The 23,378-nt window shown below is 41.8% G+C and overlaps 1 protein-coding gene across 1 annotated transcript; it reads left to right on the forward strand.

The window, feature by feature from the left end:
• The first annotated feature begins 6,968 nt into the window (after window positions 1–6,968).
• On the forward strand, window positions 6,969–22,031 carry LOC115198794 (patatin-like phospholipase domain-containing protein 2). Its single transcript, XM_029761075.1, has 10 exons — window positions 6,969–7,193; window positions 7,726–7,939; window positions 9,204–9,436; window positions 9,747–9,812; window positions 15,488–15,697; window positions 18,651–18,711; window positions 18,911–19,099; window positions 19,302–19,434; window positions 19,883–20,002; window positions 20,128–22,031. Exons 1-10 carry the CDS (start codon window positions 7,044–7,046, stop codon window positions 20,357–20,359), a joined length of 1,608 nt encoding a protein of 535 aa, XP_029616935.1. The 5' UTR covers window positions 6,969–7,043; the 3' UTR covers window positions 20,360–22,031.
• The last annotated feature ends 1,347 nt before the right edge of the window (window positions 22,032–23,378 follow it).

A 23,378-nucleotide genomic window follows, 5' to 3' on the forward strand; every position in this document is an offset into this window, starting at 1 on the left:
ACTGATTGTCATGACAATTTAGCCCAAGGGGTAAAACTCCTGGACAGTATCCTAATTTTCCATTCCATATTGTCCATTTTACTTTGATCTGTCCTGTATTTAGGATATTATGTTTGTTAATTAACATGCCATATTTACATCAAAGTGCATTTTTATTTGATTGGGCCCCATTTAGGTTAAACTATTTGATCGGAGAAACGTGCATGATGTGAAGTGTCTGCCTCATGACATTGTCATACATCTCATCTCCAGCCTGTAGGCTACAGAAAAGGCCATATACACTTTCCACCATAGACTATAGACCCTCTTCCAGTACACAACACACTGACGTCACGCAAAGATGCGTGCAACTCTTGGCAGCAGTAAGAAAGCCATGCCATCTGCGACCATTCAACAAAGCCTAGATTAACGTTTTTATTACTTCTAAACAAAATAACTTTTTTTTGCGGTCTCTTACAATGATGTTTTGATTCTTGCTTGAACAGTCACTAAGATTATATTTTTGGTTGTGATCTTTGCAAAATAACTATTTTGGATGCAGCAGTCGTTAGCTAGAATGCTAATGCTCATTGATATAGGCTGTAGCAAAAGCTAGCCAAAGAGCCATTTTAATGGTTGAAGTTGAAGTGTTTTTTAAGAATAATGCAGTTGATTTGCGATGATGATGCAAACATTATATTAAGCAGGACATTCATAAGAGCCTCAGTCAAATTCTAATCCAAAACTAGTGTGAAATGCACTCATAAGCAACATGCAAATAGAGGCTTTTTTTTACGGCAATGTGCAAACACAGAAAGGTGTCTATAGGCTACATGGTTTATGTTATGCCTCGTTTACATCGTGACGTTTTTCAGTACACGGACAAGTGTAGTGTTTGTTACGCTAGATGGAGGAGAGCCGGTCTTTCATCAGAGATCACATTTATTTTGGAAGATTGCAAAATATTACCTTTTCATTCATGGAGAAAAAATGTATGAAATGTATGCATTCACTACTGTAAGTCGCTCTGGATAAGAGCGTCTGCTAAATGACTAAAATGTAAATGTAAATGTAAGACAGGATAAATATATTGTTTCAGGTGATAATAAAACATGTTTGTTACTTTATCCTCAACTTGTTTCTGTAACTTTACAGCAAGTCAAACTAGCTTGCACTGCAGAGTAGCTTGCTAGCTAGCTAAAAGCTAGGCTAGGCTGAAGATAACAATGATGTAGCTTGTGACCTCCACCTAGTAATTATAATCCGAAATCAAATGTCATTACCATGCCAATAAACGGGAGGCAATAGTCACATAATATAATTTTCTTAACAGCCAATGTGTATTATTTAACATTACTATTAAAATAGCACTCACTTATAGGAATGGGTAGTTGTTTACAAGTTGCTAGCTATCCCATAAAGCCATCACCAAAAAACACATATTTCAATCTTCTTGTGGTTTGGTAACTTCCTGTTCTTTGACGGACTCTGTCTCGACTGAAGACCTCTCAAATGTATAAACATTATAAAGCAGCCAATGCAGCATCCGTGCATGACATCCAGCACAACTAAACGGAGTGCTTATGGGCATAGCCATGGGCAAAGGTGCGGGAAGAAAAAAAATAGTATAATAATAAATAAATGTAATACATAAAAATATATAGTGCACTGGGCCTTTACTAGTTCTGTATTAGCGGAGTCCGTGGTGCGGGCAAAAAATAACAATTCGGGTGTGGCTGAAATTGATGAACCCACTCATTTGAAGGGGTGTCCACCTACTTTTGGCCATGCAGTGTATATATAATTTAATTCTCTACTTTAGCATATTTTTTTTATACTGAATGTTATCAGATCTTCAACCAAAACCTAATATTAGACAATGGTAACCTACATTTACATATTTTTTTTTTTTTTTAATTACATTTTAGCAGACACTCTTATCCAGAGCGCCTTACAGTAGTGAACGCATACATTTCATACATTTTTTTTCTTTTTTCATACTGGTCCCCCGTGGGAATCAAACCCACAACCCTGGCATTGCAAACACCATGCTCTACCAACTGAGCCACAGTAAGACGATGACATGCTCACTTAATTTATTTAATAAACAAAGTTATGCAACACCCAATGCCCCTGTGTGAAAAAGTAATTACCCCTTACACTCAATAACTGGTTGTGCCACCTTTAGCTGCAATGACTTCCTGTAGTTGTTGATCAGTTTCTCACGTCACTATGGAGGAAGTTTGGCCCACTCTTCTTGCTGTGTATTGTTGTTTAGTCATTTTCAAATAGACTTGATTGTGTGTTTTGGATCATTGTCTTGCTGCATGACCCAGCTGCGCTTCAGTTTCAGCTCACAGACGGCCTGACATTCTCCTGTAGAATTATCTGATACAGTGCATAATTCATGGGTCCTGAGGCAGCAAAGCATCCACAAACCATCACACTACCACCACCATGCTTGACCGTTGGTATAAGGTTCTTACTGTGGAATGCAGTGTTTGGTTTTTGCCAGGTAAAATGGGACCCATGTCGTCCAAAAAGTTATACTTTTGAATCATCTGTCCATAGAACATTCTTCCAAGTCTTGATGATCATCCAGGTGCTTCCAGGTGCTTTTTAGCAAACTTGAGTCAACATTTTGGATGACATGTGTCCCATTATGCCTGGCGAAAACCAAACACTGCATTCCACCTTCCTCCTGGCTATAAATTGACTAACTACCACTCCTGCCCTACTGGACTATATTACTGTCCCATATGTCTTAACCCCATGTATTGACCCTTTACTATCTCTTGCCTCCCCCACCACCCTCCAGCTCTCATGTCCGCTTCATGTTGGTTTTGTTTTTGTGTGTACTGTCTGTATGCTGTGATGTCTGTATCTCTGTTGTTGATTTTTCTGTTGTTGCTTGTTTATTTCTGTAATGATTTTCTTTTTACACTGTTTGAAAGCGGATATGTGATAAGTACTAATGCCAAAATAACATGCAAAACAAGCAAAAACAAGTATACATATATATATATATATATATATATACAGTACCAGTCAAAAGATTGGACATACCTACTCATTCAAGGGTTTTTCTTTATTTTTACTATTTTCTACATTGTAGAATAATAGTGAAGACATCATAACTATGAAATAAGACATATGGAATCATGTAGTAACCAAAAAAGTGTTAAACAAATACAAATATATTTTAGATTTTAGATTCTTCAAAGTAGCCACCCTTTTCCTTGATGACAGCTTTGCACACTCTTGGCATTCTCTCAACCAGTTTCATGAGGTAGTCACCTGGAATGCATTTCAATTAACAGGTGTGCCTTGTTAAAAGTTAATTTGTGGAATTTCTTTCCTTCTTAATGTGTTTGAGCTAATCAGTTGTGTTGGAGGCAGGGGGAGAGTGGGGGTAGAGATGATGAGAGGAGGGAGGGGGAGAGGAGGTGGAGAGAATCAAGAGGAAAGGGTAAATGGTTAGTCATTTAATCAAAAGGTAAAATGACACCAATGAGGGAAATATTCACAGCCCAAACTAAACCAGTATGTGCTATATTTAGCAAACATTTACCAAACTGTATATCTCTTTCCAAATCTTGTCTTTCTCAATGTCTTTCTTTTAGCGTCTCCTACTGTCTGTGACAGAGACTTGCCCTACAGTAGCCTAGGACAAGAGATTTCACAGCTATGCCAACCTCACACCCCAAATGATCTAGTTGGCTTCCCAGTAGCACTGGGCACTGACCACAATCAAATAAAATAGGAATTTCAAGGTATTCCAGCAGTTTGCTTTACTGGTATTGGCTTCATGTGAGGCTTGTGAAGTAATGACAGGCCACATCATGTCCCACAAAATGAATGCCTGTCTGCCATAACCATGTCTAATACTGGTCATCTCCAGCACCACCCCCAACAATCTCAATTGCGATAAGGGTCTAAAATTATAAAGCCTTCTACTTTCATATCACATCAAAAATAATTGTACAAATGCAAAATATATTTACTGTGCACCGTTTTAAAGAGACATTTCAAAAAGGTTCAACTGCATTATCTCTAGCACCACACCAACATCAACATGGAAATTGCACGTTTCTATGTTTTGTAGTAAAAATGATAGCGGAAGATAACCAACGCCTACTCATAATTGGTTAAAATCACACAATGCACACTGATGTAATTGGAAACACTTATCGTCCTCCAAACTGTTGATTTTACGTGCATTTTACATTTACTGTACTTTACGCCACATGTCTTGATGATGAAATGTTATACTCCGTATACATTCAGTGGCATGATAAGAATATTCCTGGAAAATGTGGTGTAGGTGCAACATAAGACAAAAACATGACAAGGGTTTGAGAGAGAAGACACACCTCTCCAGTGTGCACATTTCCTAAGTAATTTCAAAGCGCCTTCATGACTCAAAGAGTCTTAAACTAGAAGGTGCTTTTTTTGACCTCCTAGCTGTGCCGTCGAGGAACTAGAGCAAGCACACTTGTAGTAGAAGCGCAGAGCCTGAGGTCTGACATCCTGTACAGCATGTTACTATACTGCCACAATGCTCCAATTTAGGCGTTTATCAGTGCCCAAATCAGCCATTTTCAACCCGTATACAGGTATGAGTGTAAAGGGCTACATGCAACAACAAAATATTATTTATAAAAAGCAATCTATTAATATGGTTTTTGAACACTATCATTTCTTTACAAGCATGATTGCTGTATTTTCAGTTTATGGCTTTAGCCAATCAGCATTTTTCAACGAGTTCAAAGCACTTGAATAAATCCAACTGGTATTTACGATTTCTTAACTGGTAAATTCCAACCTCCCACTTGGTTACGAACACAGTATTACAAGACCCAACTCCTAAACCTTAACCAATCTCAATTCCAAACCCTCCCCCCCATGTGCCTGTTAGTTGGCATTGATAGGAGTGTTGAGGAGAGCCTTCTTCCCCGACCTATCTGAAATGGGTGAGGTCATACAAAAACTACACAGTGGACCTTTAAGGCACACTTACAGAGAAAAGAGTCAGGCTTGGCAGTTCAACTCTGCCATTGTGTCAGCATTTTTGTAGTGTTCACATAACAAACCTCACTGAACAGTTACATTGTATTTTTTATGTTTGGGCAAAGATCGCTGGGAAATATGCAAATACTGTCCTGGCGCTAGTCCTTTTTGGCCACTAAACTTGTTTCACATATTTCACTGGCCATTCTGAAGCCTTTCTATTAATTGTCTTCAGGTAAAGATCAAAATAACATCAACACGAGCAGCTGCCATGGGACATTGTCTTTCTAAAGCAACTATAGACCTACACCAGTGGCGGTCGGTGCTGTTTAAGATTAGGGAGGACAGTCATTCATATTCAATTCAATCAGCTCAATGTAACATCCATAGGTTTAGGCTACTACTCTAATTTCCCCTATACCCATCATGAGGTTCCTACAACCTAGCCTACGAATTAAAGTTTATAGCGGAAGTGCACACGTCGAGAGACAAATTGGAGTAATCAAGGTAACAGACAGTAACACATTCCTGCATCTACTGTAACTGATCTACGGTGTAATCATTAGGCCAAACAGTTGCAAGCAAGAGTTTCTATTGGACAAATTCATGTAGATTTATCACCGTTTCATTCCATTTGCTTCCATTTAAGAAACTTTTTTCAACAGAATCGGCCGAGTGAATACACCCCTGATCACCCACACACACATAATAGCCACATACGAACAGCATCATCACTTTGCTCATTGTATAATTCCTTCTCGCATCTATGCGCTCTCCTCTTCTCACCTTTTCCCTTCGCTCGTAGAGTTCAGTGCACAACACAACATCTGTCTGTGACCACGCGAAAAACCTTTCCAAGCCAAACCTTCATACCATAACCGCTAACCGTTACACACAGCCTACATCATTGTCACCATATTAGCTAACATCATAGTTAACATAGCTACTAGAACTAACGCGTTTGTAAACCTGCTACAATCACGCAGTACAGTGTACAGCAAGCAGTTAAGCAGTTACACCGGCAGGACCCGATGGCAATAAATTAATAAAACCGAAAGCTTACCTTGACTTGGAAGAGTTCCAGTGTTGGATAGCCTTAGCCAGCTACTTAGCATAAATAGCATTCCTCTCTGTTTGAGCCAGGTATTTGAGTAGGCTAAATCAGCCAGCTGCATTAGCTAAGTAAGCTAAGTAAGGGAAAGTGAAAAATATACAACAAAATATAGCTACAGGGCCTTCGGAAAGTATTCAGACCCCTTGAATTTTTCCACATTTTGTTACGTTACAGCCTTATTCTAAAATGGATTTAAAAAATAAAAAATCCTCATCAATCTACACACTACCCCATAATGACAAAGCAATGCACTGTAGGTCTCTCTCTCTCTGCTGCTTCTGTTCAAAACTGTTCAACTATTGTCTTTCTCTCTCTTTGAGTCAACTACTCACCACATTTTATGCACTGCAGTGCTAGCTAGCTTGATTAAGCTTTCAATACTAGATTCATTCTCTGATCCTTTGACTGGGTGGACAACATGTCAGTTCATGCTGCAAGAGCTCTGATAGGTTGAAGGACGTCCTCCGGACGTTGTCAAAATTACTGTGTAAGTTTATGGAAGGGGATGAGAACCATGAGCCTCCTAGATTTTGCATGGAAGTCAATGTACCCAGAGGAGGATGGAAAATAGCTGTTCTCTGGCTACACCATGGTGCTACCCCAGAGAGTGCTGTTGAGGCTACTGACCAATGCAAATCAGTGTGTTTTAATCAGTTATTTGGTGACTTCAATATTTTTAGTATAGTTTTATCTAAAAATGATAACTTTTTAATTGTTAACTATTTTTATTTGTATGAAATTTACTGAGTAGGATGATCCTCTCCTCCCTCCACTGATACACCTAGACCCTGCATTCTCAAGCCTACACCATGCTGCATCTCAGGGTAGTGTGGGTGATGCATAGCATCAACACATGCCAATATTGTTAACCTGACTTGGGATATGTGACAATCCATATGTCGCTTCAGCCAATCACATCGTTGCAAATTGATGTAATTGGATGCGCTCATGTGATGCGCGCGCCCCCTCCTCAGCATCAGCATCAGCATCAGCTCCAGTTCGCTCCGGCGGGGTATGCGCGTCCTCACTAGTCTCTGTAGCCGGAAGAGAAATGCCTTCAAGCATACATGAAGCATTCAAGATGATGCAGGTAGGCCTGTTGTTCTTGGAAGATCTAATCAACAGATTAGGTTTTTCAATATACGTGAATGGTATCATGAGCCTATGGAATGCTACGGGTGTTAGCCTATAGGCTCAAATCTGTTAATAATGAAGTTCGACTGGTCACAGTAATAGCAGGCAGGTGAAACAAATATAGATCTGAATAGAATATATTAGAATTGAACAGACATGAATAGAATGCATCGCTCTCATGTGTCACCTGCAGAATGTGGGGGCGTGCCTCCACCTAAAATAAGGCTCAGCCCCCTTATGCGGATTGGCCAGACCTGCCCTGTTCTAGTATCGGGAAGATTATGGCAAGTCAGCGCTCCAGCGATTCTCAATACATAACTGTCTCTTTGTACGTTACACAAGAGGAGTAGGCTGAGTAGTGTGTGCTAGTTTGAGCCGTCCTCTTTCGGGAACTGTTGTTGACATTCAGTAATGAATGGAACTTGTCAATGACTCCAAGGGTAAACATTTTGGAGTGATTATTACAAGCGCATTACCCAAACTTCTAGGTCCTCGCCAAGGATTGTCTACCCGGGATGTTCGACCTAACGAAGGAATGGAATCTGTCGTTTGCCGGCTGCGGGTTCCTGGGGATCTATCACATCGGAGTGGCCAGCTGCCTGTTGGAACAAGCGCCCTACCTCATCAAAGGTGCCACCAAGATTTACGGGGCTTCGGCCGGTGCCCTAACCGCCTCGGTGCTCGCCAGCCAGGCATCCATAGGTAGGCATCCTACACTGGCCCCTTGAGTTCACCACATCCTGTCATCAGCGGAATGCCTGGATGGGGACTTTCACGCAAAAGGGGCAGACTGGTAGCCTAGGCCTCTCGTTCGTGTGTTTAGGCAACTTTAGATTAGCAACTAAATTACCTTTCAATAATAATCACTTGTGGCCTTGATACATGGGGTAAAATGATTTAAACAATGCTTAAAACTTTGCTCTGATGTAATAGATAGGTGGTTATATTGGGGCTCCTTTGTAGCTCAGTATAGAGCATGGCGCTTGTAATGCCAGGGCAGTGGGTTCAATTCCCGGGTCAACACAGACATAAAATGTATTCACACATGACTGTAAGTCTCTTTGGATAAAAGCATCTGCTAAATGGCATGTATTATTTTCATGTAATAAACTACAAATGATGCATAATTACATGGTCAGAGACAAATGCCTGCCTGTGTATAAATATGGTAGCCTACCATTGATAAATACCATATGAGTCAGTTATAGGACTTCTGGATCAGAGGCCTCCCAATGGTACTGATTGATCTCGCTGACTAAGGGAAAACCCAATCACGATTAAGAGCAAATATGCCCCTTTGTGACATAGAACGTGACATAGAAAGCTCTTAGCTGAGTCTCTGTGTGATACCATGCCTCTTTCACTTTCTTTTAAGCCCGATAACCTTATAGTGAAGAGACATAGGACTGGGGCACTTAGTAAGTGTTCCAATTGTGTCCTGTCTAAATGAGAGAGAGAGAGAGAGAGAGAGAGAGAGAGAGAATAATAGAGGGAGACTTACTGAGTGAACAGTCAATAAAGGGGTCATTAAGAGTCAAAGGAAAGTACTGGATTGTTGTGAAAATTGCCTGAAGAAAGAAACAGGTTACCGTTCATGACCTCAGTTTTTATAGGGTTACGTTTTTCACTGTCACCCAGTGACTCCCACGTGTTCCACTGATAAGACTACCTCGGTATTTTCCGAATCACCTGATTTTCTTTACTAGAACTCTGTCCGTGAGCATAAAAGTCTTTAGATCCATTCCATCCAAGTGTAGATAAGATGAACACACATAACTAGCTCAGTACAGGTGCAGGGCAGTAAATAAGGGAAACCGGTGGAGATTTTGTTTTTGTGAGCTACGGTTCACTGTTTAGTTCCGTCGGGAATCAATCTTCCTTTGAATAGAAAACATTATCCAATTCCTCCCAATGGAAGGCCCTAACACAACTAACAGACTGTCTCTCCGTCCCTCCCCTCCTCTAGCTAAGTGCTGTGAGGATGTGATTGAGACGGCCAAGGAGGCCCGGAAACGTAACCTGGGTCCCCTCCACCCCTCCTTCAACCTGGTCAAGGTCATCAGGTCGGGCCTGGAGCGCGACCTGCCCGCCAACGCTCACACACTCGCCTCCGGGAGGCTGTGTGTGTCACTCACTCGCGTGTCTGATGGACAAAACGTCATCGTGTCCGAGTTCAAGTCCAAGGAGGAGCTCATCCAGGTCAGTGTCCTCACTCAACCCACCTGGGCTGCTATTCACAAAACATATCCGAGTAGGAGTACTGATCTAGGATCGGTTTTGCCACTTAAATCATAATGGATTGGAGTTGGGACATGATCGTAGATCAGCACTCCTACTATGAAACACATTGTGAATATGGGCCCTGATGAGAGTTTTTCCATATCCCATACATATCCCAGAAATATTTGTCCTTTCAGCTACTGGCCTTGCCATTGACTGTTTACATTAGTTGTATGAAGTGTAAACTGGGTTGGACTGTGTAACATCTCTCTCTCTGATGTGTCTACAGGCACTGCTGTGTAGCTGTTTCATCCCCATATACTGTGGCCTGATCCCCCCATCCTTCCAAGGAGTGGTAAGTGCCCAAGGCCCTAATGCCTCAACTGCTTTCTTACGTTTCCTTGAACACTGTTTCCTTATTTTCTAAGAAAAATCAGCAAATGTTGGACTGAGTTTATTATGGTCTCGTCTTTAAGATGCCTTTATTGCTCAGGACATAGTCATAAGGAGGCTATAGGTTTAAGTGTTGCACAATGTTTCTGTTCATGTGTATGTCTTGTCTGTCTGTCGGTCTGTGCATACACTCTGGTACTTGTCCATTTGTCAATCTACCTTACCCTAGTAGCTAATCAGCCCGTGGACCATTTTCCTTGGCAGGTCAGTGGTGTATTATATACTTCCAGACTGGCTTCTGGGCTCAGCAGATTGGGACCAGAGTCCAGGGTGGCTCCATTCTAAACTGAGTCACTAGGACATAGGAGCACAGTCCTCCAAAACATCAATCGTCGTAAAGATGGGACCAAGGTGCAGCGGGAATGTGTATGCTCATCTTCTTGTTTATTGAGAAGAAAAACGAAACACTTAATCAAAACAACAACGACGAAAAAACAGTCCTGTGAGACACACAGCTACAAATGGAACAACTACCCACAAAAACCCATGAAAAAAACACCTCTACTAAATAGGACCTTCAATTAGAGGCACCGAGAAACAGCTGCGTCCAATTGAAGGTCAAACCAAAAACTAAGCATAGAAATAGGTAAACTAGACACAGACATAAAAATAGACTAACATAGAACATTGCCCCAAAAAAACCAAAACACATAAAACAAACACCCCCTGTGTCACGTGCTGACCAGCAGATGGAGCTGTTGTAGTAGTTTGGGGGTCAGGACGTGGCAGTCTTGTGTGTGTTCTCTGTGTCTTGTGACTCCTGATCAGGAACAGCTGAGGATCGTTGTTCCTGATTGGGAGTCATATATGTAGGAGTATGTTTGTCACTGGGGGGTTGTGGGGAATTGTGGTGAGCACTGCTTTTTTTGGTTTAGCCTGCTACACTGTCGTAAGTACTGTTCATTGTTTTGTTTATTGTTTTTTCCCAGTGGATACTTTACTTGTTTTGTTAATTAAAGAAACATGAGTGTCCACACTTCCGCTGCGCCTTGGTCTTCCTTTCAAATCCACGATGGATATTGTGACACCCTGCCACGTCCTGACCAAACTACAAAAACAAATAACCCCTTTACTGGTCAGGACGTGACACAACTACCATATATCACTTACCTATTTATGCAGCTTTTTCTCTAGTATATTTCACTGTTATCTGCTCTTGTTATTCTTGAGGGCATAAAGCTGCTATCTGAGCATGTCCCTGGCTCAGTGCCAAAGTATGCATCCATAGAACATATGCAGAACACACTAGATTGTACAATTTTAATTTTATTTTATTTCACCTTTATTTAACCAGGTAGGCAAGTTGAGAACAAGTTCTCATTTACAACTGCGACCTGGCCAAGATAAAGCAAAACAGTTCGACACATATAACAACACAGAGTTACACATGGAGTAAAACAGACATACAGTCAATTATACAGTAGAAAAATAAGTCTATATACAATGTGAGCAAATGAGGTGAGATAAGGCAATAAATAGGCCATGGTAGCAATTAAAACACTGGAATGGTAGATTTGACAGTAGATGAGTGTGCAAAGTAGAAATACTGGGGTGCAAAGGAGCAAAATAAATAAATACAGTAGGGGAAGAGGTAGTTGTTTGGGCTATTTATAGATGGGCTATGTAGAGGTGCAGTGATCTGTGAGCTGCTCTGACAGCTGGTGCTTAAAGCGAGTGAGGGAGATAAGTGTTTCCAGTTTCAGAGATTTTTGCAGTTCGTTCCAGTCATTGGCAGCAGAGAACTGGAAGGAGAGGCGGCCAAAGGAGGAATTGGCTTTGGGGGTGACAAGTGAGATATACCTGCTGGAACGCGTGCTACGGGTGGGTGCAGCTATGGTGACCAGCGAGCAGAGATAAGGGGGGACTTTACCTAGCAGGGTCTTGTAGATGACCTGGAGCCAGTGGGTTTGGCGATGAGTATGAAGCGAGTATATGTAACAGTGTAGGTTCCGTCCCTCTCTTCGCCCCAACCTGGGCTCGAACCAGGGACCCTTGCACACATCAACAACTGACACCCCACGAAGCATCGTTACCCATCGCGCCACAAAAGCCACGGCCCTTGCAACGCAAGGGGAAACCCTACTTCAAGTCTCAGAGCGAGTGACGTCACTGATTGAAATGCTATTAGCGCGCACCACCGCTAACTAACTAGCCATTTCACATCGGTTACATATAGGCTATAGTTAGTGTGTCCTATAGCCGGGTGAGTCAGGTCAGGTTCACAGATAGCTATTTAGATATCCTGTTTAAACTCCTCCACCCCCGCCCGGTCTCTCTCTCTCTCTCTCTCTCTCTCTGGTTGTCTGCTGTACATAGTGTACCATTCTGTCTCGGGTGAAGTACGGGCTCAGAGCCACGTCTACATTGTGACTTAACACATTAACACTCATATCTGTTGTATGCCCTATCTCTCTATATAGATGTATGCTCCATCTCTCTATATAGATGTATTTCCTATCTCTCTATATAGATTTATACCCCATCTCTCTATATAGTTGTATGCACTATCTCTCTATATTTAGTTGTATACCCCATCTCTCTATATACATGTTTGCCCCATCTCTCTCTCTCTATATATATTTGTATGCCCCATCTCTCTATATAGATTTATATCCCATCTCTATATATAGATGTATGCCCCATATATATGTATGCTCCATCTCTCTATATAGATGTATGTCCCATATATAGATGTATGCCCCATCTCTCTATATAGATGTATGCCCCATCTCTCTATATAGATGTATGCCCCATCTCTCTCTATATATGTATGTCCCAGCTCTCTCTATATACGTATGCCCCATCTCTCTATATAAATGTATACCCCATCTCTCTATATAGATGTATGCCCCATCTCTCTATATAGATGTATGCCCTATCTCTCTATATAGATGTATGTCCCATATATATATGTTTGTCCCATATATAGATGTATGCCCTATCTCTCTATATAGATGTATGCCCCATCTCTCTATATATATGTATGCCCCATCTCTCTATATAGATGTATGCCCCATCTCTCTATATAGATGTATGTCCCATCTCTCTATATAGATGTATGTCCCCACTCTCTATATAGATGTATGCCCCATCTCTCTATATAGATGTATGCCCCATCTCTCTCTATATATGTATGTCCCCTCTCTCTATATAGATGTATTCCCTATCTCTCTATATAGATGTATGTCCCATCTCTCTCTATATATGTATGTCCCATATATAGATGTATGACCCATCTCTCTATATAGATGTATGCCCCATCTCTCTATATATATGTATGCCCCATCTCTCTATATAGATGTATGCCCCATCTCTCTCTATATATGTATGTCCCCTCTCTCTATATAGATGTATGCCCTATCTCTCTATATAGATGTATGCCCCATCTCTCTATATATATGTATGTCCCATCTCTCTATATAGATGTATGCCCCATCTCTCTATATAGATGTATGCCCCATCTCTCTTTATAGATGTATGCCCCATCTCTCTATATACATGTATGTCCCATCTCTCTATATAGATGTATGCCCCATCTCTCTATATATGTATGTCCCATCTCTCTATATAGATGTATGCCCCATCTCTCTCTATATATGTATGTCCCCTCTCTCTATATAGATGTATGCCCCATCTCTCTATTTAGATGTATGTCCCATCTCTCTATACAGATGTATGTCCCATATGTAGATGTATGCCCCATCTCTCTATATAGATGTATGCCCCATCTCTCTCTATATATGTATGTCCCCTCTCTCTATATAGATGTATGCCCCATCTCTCTATTTAGATGTATGTCCCATCTCTCTATACAGATGTATGTCCCATATGTAGATGTATGCCCCATCTCTCTATATAGATGTATGCCCCATCTCTCTCTATATATGAATGTCCCATCTCTCTCTATATATGTATGTCCCATCTCTCTATATATATGTATGTCCCATCTCTCTCTGTATATGTATGTCCCATCTCTCTATATAGATGTATGTCCCATCTCTCTATATAGATGTGTGCCCCATCTGTATATAGATATATGTCCCATCTCTCTATATAGATGTATGTCCCATCTCTCTATATAGATGTATGACCCATCTCTCTATATAGATGTGTGCCCCATCTGTATATAGATATATGTCCCATCTCTCTATATAGATGTATGTCCCATCTCTCTATATAGATGTATGACCCATCTCTCTATATAGATGTATGTCCCATCTCCCTATATAGATGTATGTCCCATCTCTCTATATAGATGTATGCCCCATCTCTCTATATAGATGTATGCCCCATCTCTCTATATAGATGTATGTCCCATCTCTCTATATAGATGTATGCCCCATCTCTCTATATAGATGTATAACCCATCTCTCTATATAGATGTATAACCCATCTCTCTATATAGATGTATAACCCATCTCTCTATATAGATGTATGTCCCATCTCTCTATATAGATGTATGTCCCATCTCTCTATATAGATGTATACCCCATCTCTCTATATAGATGTATGTCCCATCTCTCTATATAGATGTATGTCCCATCTCTCTATATAGATGTATAACCCATCTCTCTATATAGATATAAGTCCCATTTCTCTATATAGATGTATAACCCATCTCTCTATATAGATGTATGCCCTATACTAGGCCTATTGTGACAAATAGGTCATGAACAGTCATGAATGGGACATTGTCTTTCAATCATGAATGGATTTTGCGAAGCATATCTGAGTGCATGAAGTTGAACTCTCTAACAGTTGACTGAGCATGCACTTTTTCATAATACTGTACATACTATTTATTTCAAAGTTCCTTGTGAAGGTGATGCGGTTTCATTTAAACTAGATTTCATCACTGGACTACATTCTCGTAACAGTTGGTTTTGACACTCTGATAAAGGAAATATAGTGCATTCTTTGCCCTCAGCCCTGAACTCTCTTTGCCAATCTCACTGCCAAATCGAGTCTTGATCTGGCTTTGGAACTGGCACTGATATATTTTTCCCCCCTCAGATGTTCTAAGCCTTTTACACTGGAAAACTATGAATTCATTTAGAGATATTAGAGGGTAGCATCTGAACTTGAAATGGAACTGCATTGGGTAATTACATAAGACTGGTGTCAAAATGTATTAATTCTCCAAATAGGGATGTCAGATCGTTTGGTCATGAGTTGGCAGTGTGGAGAAGCTGGCTGACGGGAAATCTTGCACTGACACGCCTAATATGCCCTCAAGAGGGGAATGTTTCCTTGAATATGTCGTATTGTATCATATTAGATTTCAGTGATAACCGAGTTGGGTTATAAATCACATATTTCTTAGCAGAAGATAGGCGGAGGAAGTCAACAACAAATATTTTAAATATATAAATAGAGATTTAGAACAGCCGTCGCTGTCAGCCCTGAGACGTCCGCACTACAGTATGCCTGGGGTGTTGTTCTGTGGAGAGGCTGTGGTCCTGGAAATAGTCAAACAGATACGGGTTGTTTATAGATGTTTATAGGTCCTATAATACCCAATTATTCTCATTTTCTCTCTCTCTCCCTCCTCCCTCTCTCCCCCTCTTCTCTCTCCAGCGTTATGTGGATGGGGGGATCAGTGACAACCTTCCACAGTCAGAGCTGAAGAACACCATCAGCATCTCTCCGTTCTCGGGCGAAAGCGACATCTGTCCCCGGGACACCTCCTTCAACTTCCACGAGCTTCGTTTCACCAACACCTCCATCCAGATTAACCTGGGCAACATGTACCGCCTCAGCAAGGCCCTGTTCCCCCCAGAACCCAAGGTAGGACGACCGCTATGACTGCTTACCAATGCGTTATGCATAGCCCCGGGAAGACGTATGAAGTCCTTTATGTAGGCCCTGTCCCCGAAGGTAGGATGGAGGATCATTATGCCCTTTAGTCCCATTCATCAAATGGGTTGTTTATGACTACTTGTAAATAAATGCCTTATGTATGGGTTATGTGTTATGAAATCCTTATTTAGGTACCCTTGAAACATTCTATACATTTCTGTAGGAGAGCGTAGTAGTCTGGTATGGGAGACTGGACCCCTGACCTCCCACAATCCTATTCCCTGATTGTATAACCCCAACTCCCCCATTTCACCCCTACCCTGTCTCCTCTTTGGACTCTGCCTCCTACCCTTATCCCCCATACTTCCTATCTGAACTTTGCCCTCCCCTGTCCCTCCCTAACTCCACAGTGATCAATACTGACAGGACATTATTGGCTTTTGTCCTTGTTGAATTGCATTTCCTGTATTGCTCATTCTTCTTCACTGTCTGGATAATAACATGGGAGTCAACTTTTAGCGTAAGGTGAACTTTGCCCTCTTTAAGGTTGATCTGTGTCTCTTGGTTCAGTATTCGCTGCGTTATTATTGTTGCTGCAATCCAAGATCTGACACTGTCTTTTCCCTCCATGTGTGTCTGGAATGTTGTGTTTTCTGGAATTTGTGGATTATGCCAAATCCCACTGACAGAGCCATGTGCAGAGGCCCTACTTAGAAAAGGAAGTGTGTGTTTCTCTTGACTCTGCCACCTTTGACATAGTGTTTACACATGACATGCACAGACACACACATAGAAAACTCCACCCTACCTTTTCCCTCACGTGTAATAGTGTTGAACCTTCCCTGACTAAATTCACACATACTGTTGGCCATGCCACTGTGACGTTAGCTGTCCAGATACCTCTCTCCCTGTTGCTTTGTTGTTGTAGGAACACAGAATAAGGAGTAGCCAGAGAACAGAGAGAACTCTGCCACGTTGACCTTTAACCCCTAGTCAAACACTTCCTGGATTGTTGTCCATTCACAAATACAGGAGCCTGTTGCATAGGAGGGTTCTGGCTGATACAGTGGGGGGGGAAAAGTATTTGATCCCCTGCTGATTTTGTAAGTTTGCCCACTTACAAAGAAATTATCAGTCTATAATTTTAATGGTAGGTTTATTTGAACAGTGAGAGACAGAATAACAACAAAAAAATCCAGAAAAACGCATGTCAAAAATGTTATAAATTGATTTGCATTTTAATGAGGGAAATAAGTATTTAACCCCTCTGCAAAACATGACTTAGTACTTGGTGGCAAAACCCTTGTTGGCAATCACAGAGGTCAGACGTTTCTTGTAGTTGGCCACCAGGTTTGCACACATCTCAGGAGGGATTTTGTCCCACTCCTCTTTGCAGATCTTCTCCAAGTCATTAAGGTTTCGAGGCTGACGTTTGGCAACTCAAACCTTCAGCTCCCTCCACAGATTTTCTATGGGATTAAGGTCTGGAGACTGGCTAGTCCACTCCAGGACCTTAATGTGCTTTTTCTTGAGCCACTCCTTTGTTGCCTTGGCAGTGTGTTTTGGGTCATTGTCATGCTGGAATACCCATCCACGACCCATTTTCATTGCCCTGGCTGAGGGAAGGAGGTTCTCACCCAAGATTTGACAGTACATGGCCCCGTGAAATGATGCGGTGAAGTTGTCCTGTCCCCTTAGCAGAAAAACACCCCCAAAGCATAATGTTTCCACCTCCATGTTTGACAGCAGAGATGGTGTTCTTGGGGTCATAGGCAGCATTCCTCCTCCTCCAAACACGGCGAGTTGAGTTGATGCCAAAGAGCTCCATTTTGGTCTCATCTGACCACAACACTTTCACCAGTTGTCCTCTGAATCATTCAGATGTTCATTGGCAAACTTCAGACGGGCATGTATATGTATTCTTGAGCAGGGGGAACTTGCGGGCGCTGCAGGATTTCAGTTCTTCACGGCGTAGTGTGTTACCAATTGTTTTCTTGGTGACTATGGTCCCAGCTGCCTTGAGATCATTGACAAGATCCTCCCGTGTAGTTCTGGGCTGATTCCTCACCGTTCTCATGATCATTGCAACTCCACGAGGTGAGATCTTGCATGGAGCCCCAGGCCGAGGGATATTGACAGTTCTTTTGTGTTTCTTCCATTTGAGAATAATCGCACCAAATGTTGTCACCTTCTCACCAAGCTGCTTGGCGATGGTCTTGTAGCTCATTCCAGCCTTGTGTAGGTCTACAATCTTGTCCCTGACATCCTTGGAGAGCTCTTTGGTCTTGGCCATGGTGGAGAGTTTGGAATCTGATTGATTGATTGCTTCTGTGGACAGGTGTCTTTTATACAGGTAACAAGCTGTGTTTAGGAGCACTCCCTTTAAGAGTGTGCTCCTAATCTCAGCTCGTTACCTGTATAAAAGACACCTGGGAGCCAGAAATCTTTCTGATTGAGAGGGGGTCAAATACTTATTTCCCTCATTAAAATGCAAATCAATTTATAACATCTTTGACATGCATTTTTCTCGATATTGTTTTGTTATTCTGTCTCTCACTGTTCAAATAAACCTACCATTAAAATTATAGACTGATCATTTCTTTGTCAGTGGGCAAACGTACAAAATCAGCAGGGGATCAAATACTTTTTTCCCCCACTGTATATGTCATTCCCCTCTGTTTTATGTGGTTATATACAACTGTACTTGTGTAATACGGTTGTTAACTGTCAGCGATAACATGATTGCTAATCAGTCAGTGGCAGTGATAGTTAGAACTAATCACATAATGTGAGATCATGCTCTGTATCGTGTGTGGGTGGGTATATCTGAGTCAAAATGATCCTGTGATATGATTATGAGTATGTCTTATATTTATTCAATCTATCTCTTGCTTATGATCCCCTACCTCAATAGGTATGATCTATGTGTTTTCTTTGACAGGTCATGGCAGAGATATGTCAGAGTGGCTACAAGGACGCCCTTCGCTTTCTTGAGGAGAACCGTGAGTATTACTATGTTGCCTTTGACAGTAGTAGTGGGCTGTGCTAAGATCATAAGCTACTGTGATATACAGTACATGCAGTGAGCATCAATGATGTACAGGGTTCAACATGAAGTATGGAGTAAACCTGCACTTATTTATGGGGTAATAGTTTTGTGTTGTGTTGCAAAGATGATGAATGTATTGTTTATGATGTCAGATCTGCTGAAGCTGGAGTGTCCGACTGCCGGCCCCAACCCATCAGAAGCCATACACACCTGCTGCTGCAAGCCCATCGCCATGGAAACCACTAAGGACTGGATGCTCCGGCGGCTCCGCCTCCTGAGGAAGCGGCACTGGTGGCTGGACGAGCAGATTGTTGACAACCTGCCGACCCAAATCAAAAAAGGTAGATAGGAGGTTAACCTAGACTCGGATCTTTTCGCTCAAAGCTGTTAGAAACTGTTGTTATCTAGTTATAACACTGACATTAACGTTGTGTTGTCACTGCGCTGTTGTCAGTGACGTGTGGTTGTTGTGTGTCTCTGAAAGTCTTCTGAGGCTGTGCCCGTATCAGCGAAGTGTGACATATTGTGTCTCTATGACTGTAGTGTTCTGTGAGGCGTGCCAGCAGAAGCCTGGTCTGTATGCTCAGGTGTCTGAGATGCTACCGGTCAGAGTGGCCTCCTACATGCTCCTGCCCTGCACACTACCTGTGGTGTCAGCCTACTCAGTGGGCAAGAGGTAAGACTACATCCAACTCCACCAGTGCTACCTACCACAAATTAACAAGCCCTCAATGAACTCAATGCGGTCACAGTAGCTCAAACAGCAACCAAGGATGACAACACTAATGCAAACAAATCAGCCACTAAACCCTGAACTAGCCTTTAGCGTAACTCTCCTTTAACATACAGCAGCCAATACCTTCAAACTAGCCCTGACAGCAGCCACTGACAACAAAGTAGTCTTTAAAGCAGTCATTAACCCACATCACCAAAAATAACACTGTGGATGCAAACAAACTAGGAATACAAACAGGTTTCCTACTAAACACAATCAATTTGAATGTGCTGCACAGGGCCGCCACCTAGTGGGCAAGTCAATCCACCACAGGAATTCTTGAGAACATGCCCCCACAGTGGTACATCACAGTACATTGACTCTCTGTTGTCCCTCTCCTGTGCTCCAGGTTTGTGGAGTGGATCCCAGAGGTGCCTGCAGACATGCGTTGGCTAGCTGGGGTGGCTGGGGATGTGGCTGGGAGCGTGTACAGACATGCCTGGAGAGGAGCGCCAGCAGACATAACCAGGTGAGAGACATGGAGTTACTACCACTGGGTTATATTATGGGTGGATGGAGTCTACTTGTAGATTTGGATGTCTGTCATACAGTATGAATAAAGTCTAATGGCCTTGTGTGTTTTTATTTTTGCAGTGATGGTTCCCTGAGGAATTGCATGAGCCTGCCCCCACCCCTGGAAAGTGACAGACACAGGGAGAGAAACGGTCACCTCGCCAGGTTCGCTCTCTCTGCTCTTGACCTCCAAAGCCAATACTGGAACATCCCCACCGCCCCCTCTTCCCACTGCCCCACCAGCCCCCTCACGCCCAGCCCCTCCCCACGACAGATCTGCTTCTTTGTTGGCTCGCAGGACGAGACTGACTGACAGTCCCATCCACCAATGAGAGGACACTGTGACTTTGTTTTAAAAGATGATAGGACAGTCCAGCTCAAGATCCCTCCCACAGGGCCTGTCTATAGGCTATAGGAACTGTGAAGGGTGGTTTGGGATGGACAAAAGATGGTAATGTGATCAAATAGCTTTGAGATCCAGAACTGTTGCTATAGACACACTAATGACTCAATCGTGTCTTTTGATCACTCCACCATCCATATTTTATTCTATTGTACACATTGGAAAACAATTTACCAGCTCACCACCAAAGACCTCTGCAAGTGAATTATTTTTTGGAATTACACATTTTGTAACTAACTATGTCTAGTTTTTCCAGATAACTTGTTGTCACTACAACTCTACTTACCTAACTACCTACCTATAGGAAGGAGCTATAGGATGACCGGCTCATTGTAATGGCTGGAATAGAATGTATGGAACGATATCGAACACATCAAACATATGGAAACCATGTTTGACTTCGTTCCATGAATTCCATTCCAGCCAATATAATGAGCCTGTCGTCATAAAGCTCCTCCCACCAGCCTCCTTTGTTACTGTCGTGGAATATGGCCTCAAAAATATAACACTCTTACAAGAACTTGTGAATTCAATGTAGGCTTTAATACAAAGTAGCAAAGCCGAGCTGGTCCGCAGAACAACTGACTTCCCTCAGCACTGGCTTTGCTTTTATACACACAGCATATGGGTACATCCCATATGTAAATGAAGTTACTAGCCTTAGTCCTTCTGCCACCATTATCTTTTAGTCCGAGTTCTTTGCTTGTTTACACCCAGTAACGCCCATCTCTGCTTCTGGTTAGGTTATAATGGTGTCAGGGCCCCTTATGTCATACAAAAAATAATACATTTATTGTATACTTATATTTCACCTGTTGGTCATTTTACTACCATCCTCCTTCCTGTGTCCTTCTGACATTAGTATGTCTGACTGTCATAAATGTACTTATGGCCCTGACTTAACGCATCCCTTAGTTATGGCCAGCTGCCATAAATGTACTTATAGCCTCAGCTAATGTATGTCCAGATGCAACCAATGTACTCATAGCCTCAGCTAATGTATGTCCAGATGCAACCAGTGTAATCATTGTTCTTGTGTTTCCTTAACATAGCATTTGTACCTAGTTACATTACATTAACATAGCAGTTTCACCTATCTACATTACATGAACTCCCACACTACCTACCTACCGACAGTACACAAGAGGTTGGTAGCACCTTAATTGGGGGGATGGGCTCGTGGTAATGGCTGGAGCGGAATTAGTGGAATGGTATGAAATACATCAAACACGTGGTTTCCATGTATTTGGTGCCATTCCATTATTATGAGCTGTCCTTCCCTCAGCAGCCTCCTTTGCTACAGTACCTACCTACTTGTGTTCAGTTAGATGTAGAATTCATTCCTCATTCCTAACGGACTGTTGACTTGAGTTGACGTTGACTTCCTTGACTATAAGCTGTGTGTTTTCCTGACTACTATTAGACAGGACCCTTGAACTAACTATGAACTATTTTGATGAGCTGTTATGTCAAGAAAATTGAGTTACAAAACCATGATGCATCTGCAAAAATCATTCTGAGGACTAAGATATCTAGTTTTTGGGAAAGCTTCTTATTTTAAATACATTTGACATTTCTGCCAGAATTTTGTACATTTTTACAGCAAATTCTCTTTATGAAAATCCATTCGGATTAAATTCTCGGGTCATTTTTATTTTTTTTATCTTTAGAAAAACTAATTTATATAAATAAAACACAAAATATTTGCTGTAGTTTGTCCATACATCATAAAAATTGTATACTAGTCTAGGTTCACATTAAACTATACTATTTATAATTAAAGTTCAAGTAACAGACACATCTCAACATCAACTGTTCAGAGGAGACTGCATGAGTCAGGCCTTCATGGTCGAGTTGCGGGAAAGAAACCACTACTAAAGGACACCAATAAGAAGAAATTTGCTTGGGCCAAGAAACACGAGCAATGGACATTAGACCGGTGGAAATCTGTCCTTCGATCGGATGAGTCCAAATTTGAGATTTTTGGTTCCAACCGCTGTGTCTTTGTGAGACGCAGAATAGGTGAACAGATGATCTCTGCATATGTGGTTCCCACCATGAAGCATGGAGGAGGAGGTGTGATAGTGCTTTGCTGGTGACATTGTCAGTGTTTTATTTAGAATTCAAGGCACACTTAACCAGCATTGCTACCACAGCATTCTACAGCGATACACCATCCCATCTGGTTTGCGCTTAGTGGGACTATCATTTGTTTTTCAACAGGACAATGACCCAAAACACACCTCCAGGCTGTGTAAGGGCTATTTGACCAGGAAGGAGAGTGATGGAGTGCTGCATCAGATGACCTGGCCTCCACAATCACATGACCTCAACTCAATTGAGATGGTTTGGGATGAGATGGACCACAGATTGAAGGAAAAGCAGCCAAGTGCTCAGCATATGTGGGAACTCCTTCAAGACTGTTGGAAAAGCATTCCAGGTGACTACCTCATTAAGCTGGTTGAGAGAATGCCAAGAGTTTGCAAAGCTGTCAAGGCAAAGGTTGGCTACTTTGAAGAATCTAAAATATTTCATATATTTTGATTTGTTTAACACTTTTTGCTTAAATCAAATCAAAATCAAATCAAATCAAATTTATTTATATAGCCCTTCGTACATCAGCTGAAATCTCAAAGTGCTGTACAGAAACCCAGCCTAAAACCCCAAACAGCAAGCAATGCATGTGAAAGAAGCACGGTGGCTGGGAAAAACTCCCTAGGAAAAACTCCTGAGAAAGGCCAAAAACCTAGGAAGAAACCTAGAGAGGAACCAGGCTATGAGGGGTGGCCAGTCCTCTTCTGGCTGTGCCGGGTGGATATTATAACAGAACATGGTCAAGATGTTAAAATGTTCGTAAATGACCAGCATGGTCAAATAATAATAATCATAGTAATTGTCGAGGGTGCAACAAGCACGTCCGGTGAAACAG

The sequence above is a fragment of the Salmo trutta genome, chromosome 8 (assembly GCF_901001165.1).
Source record: "Salmo trutta chromosome 8, fSalTru1.1, whole genome shotgun sequence".
Classification (NCBI taxonomy): Eukaryota; Metazoa; Chordata; class Actinopteri; order Salmoniformes; family Salmonidae; genus Salmo; species Salmo trutta.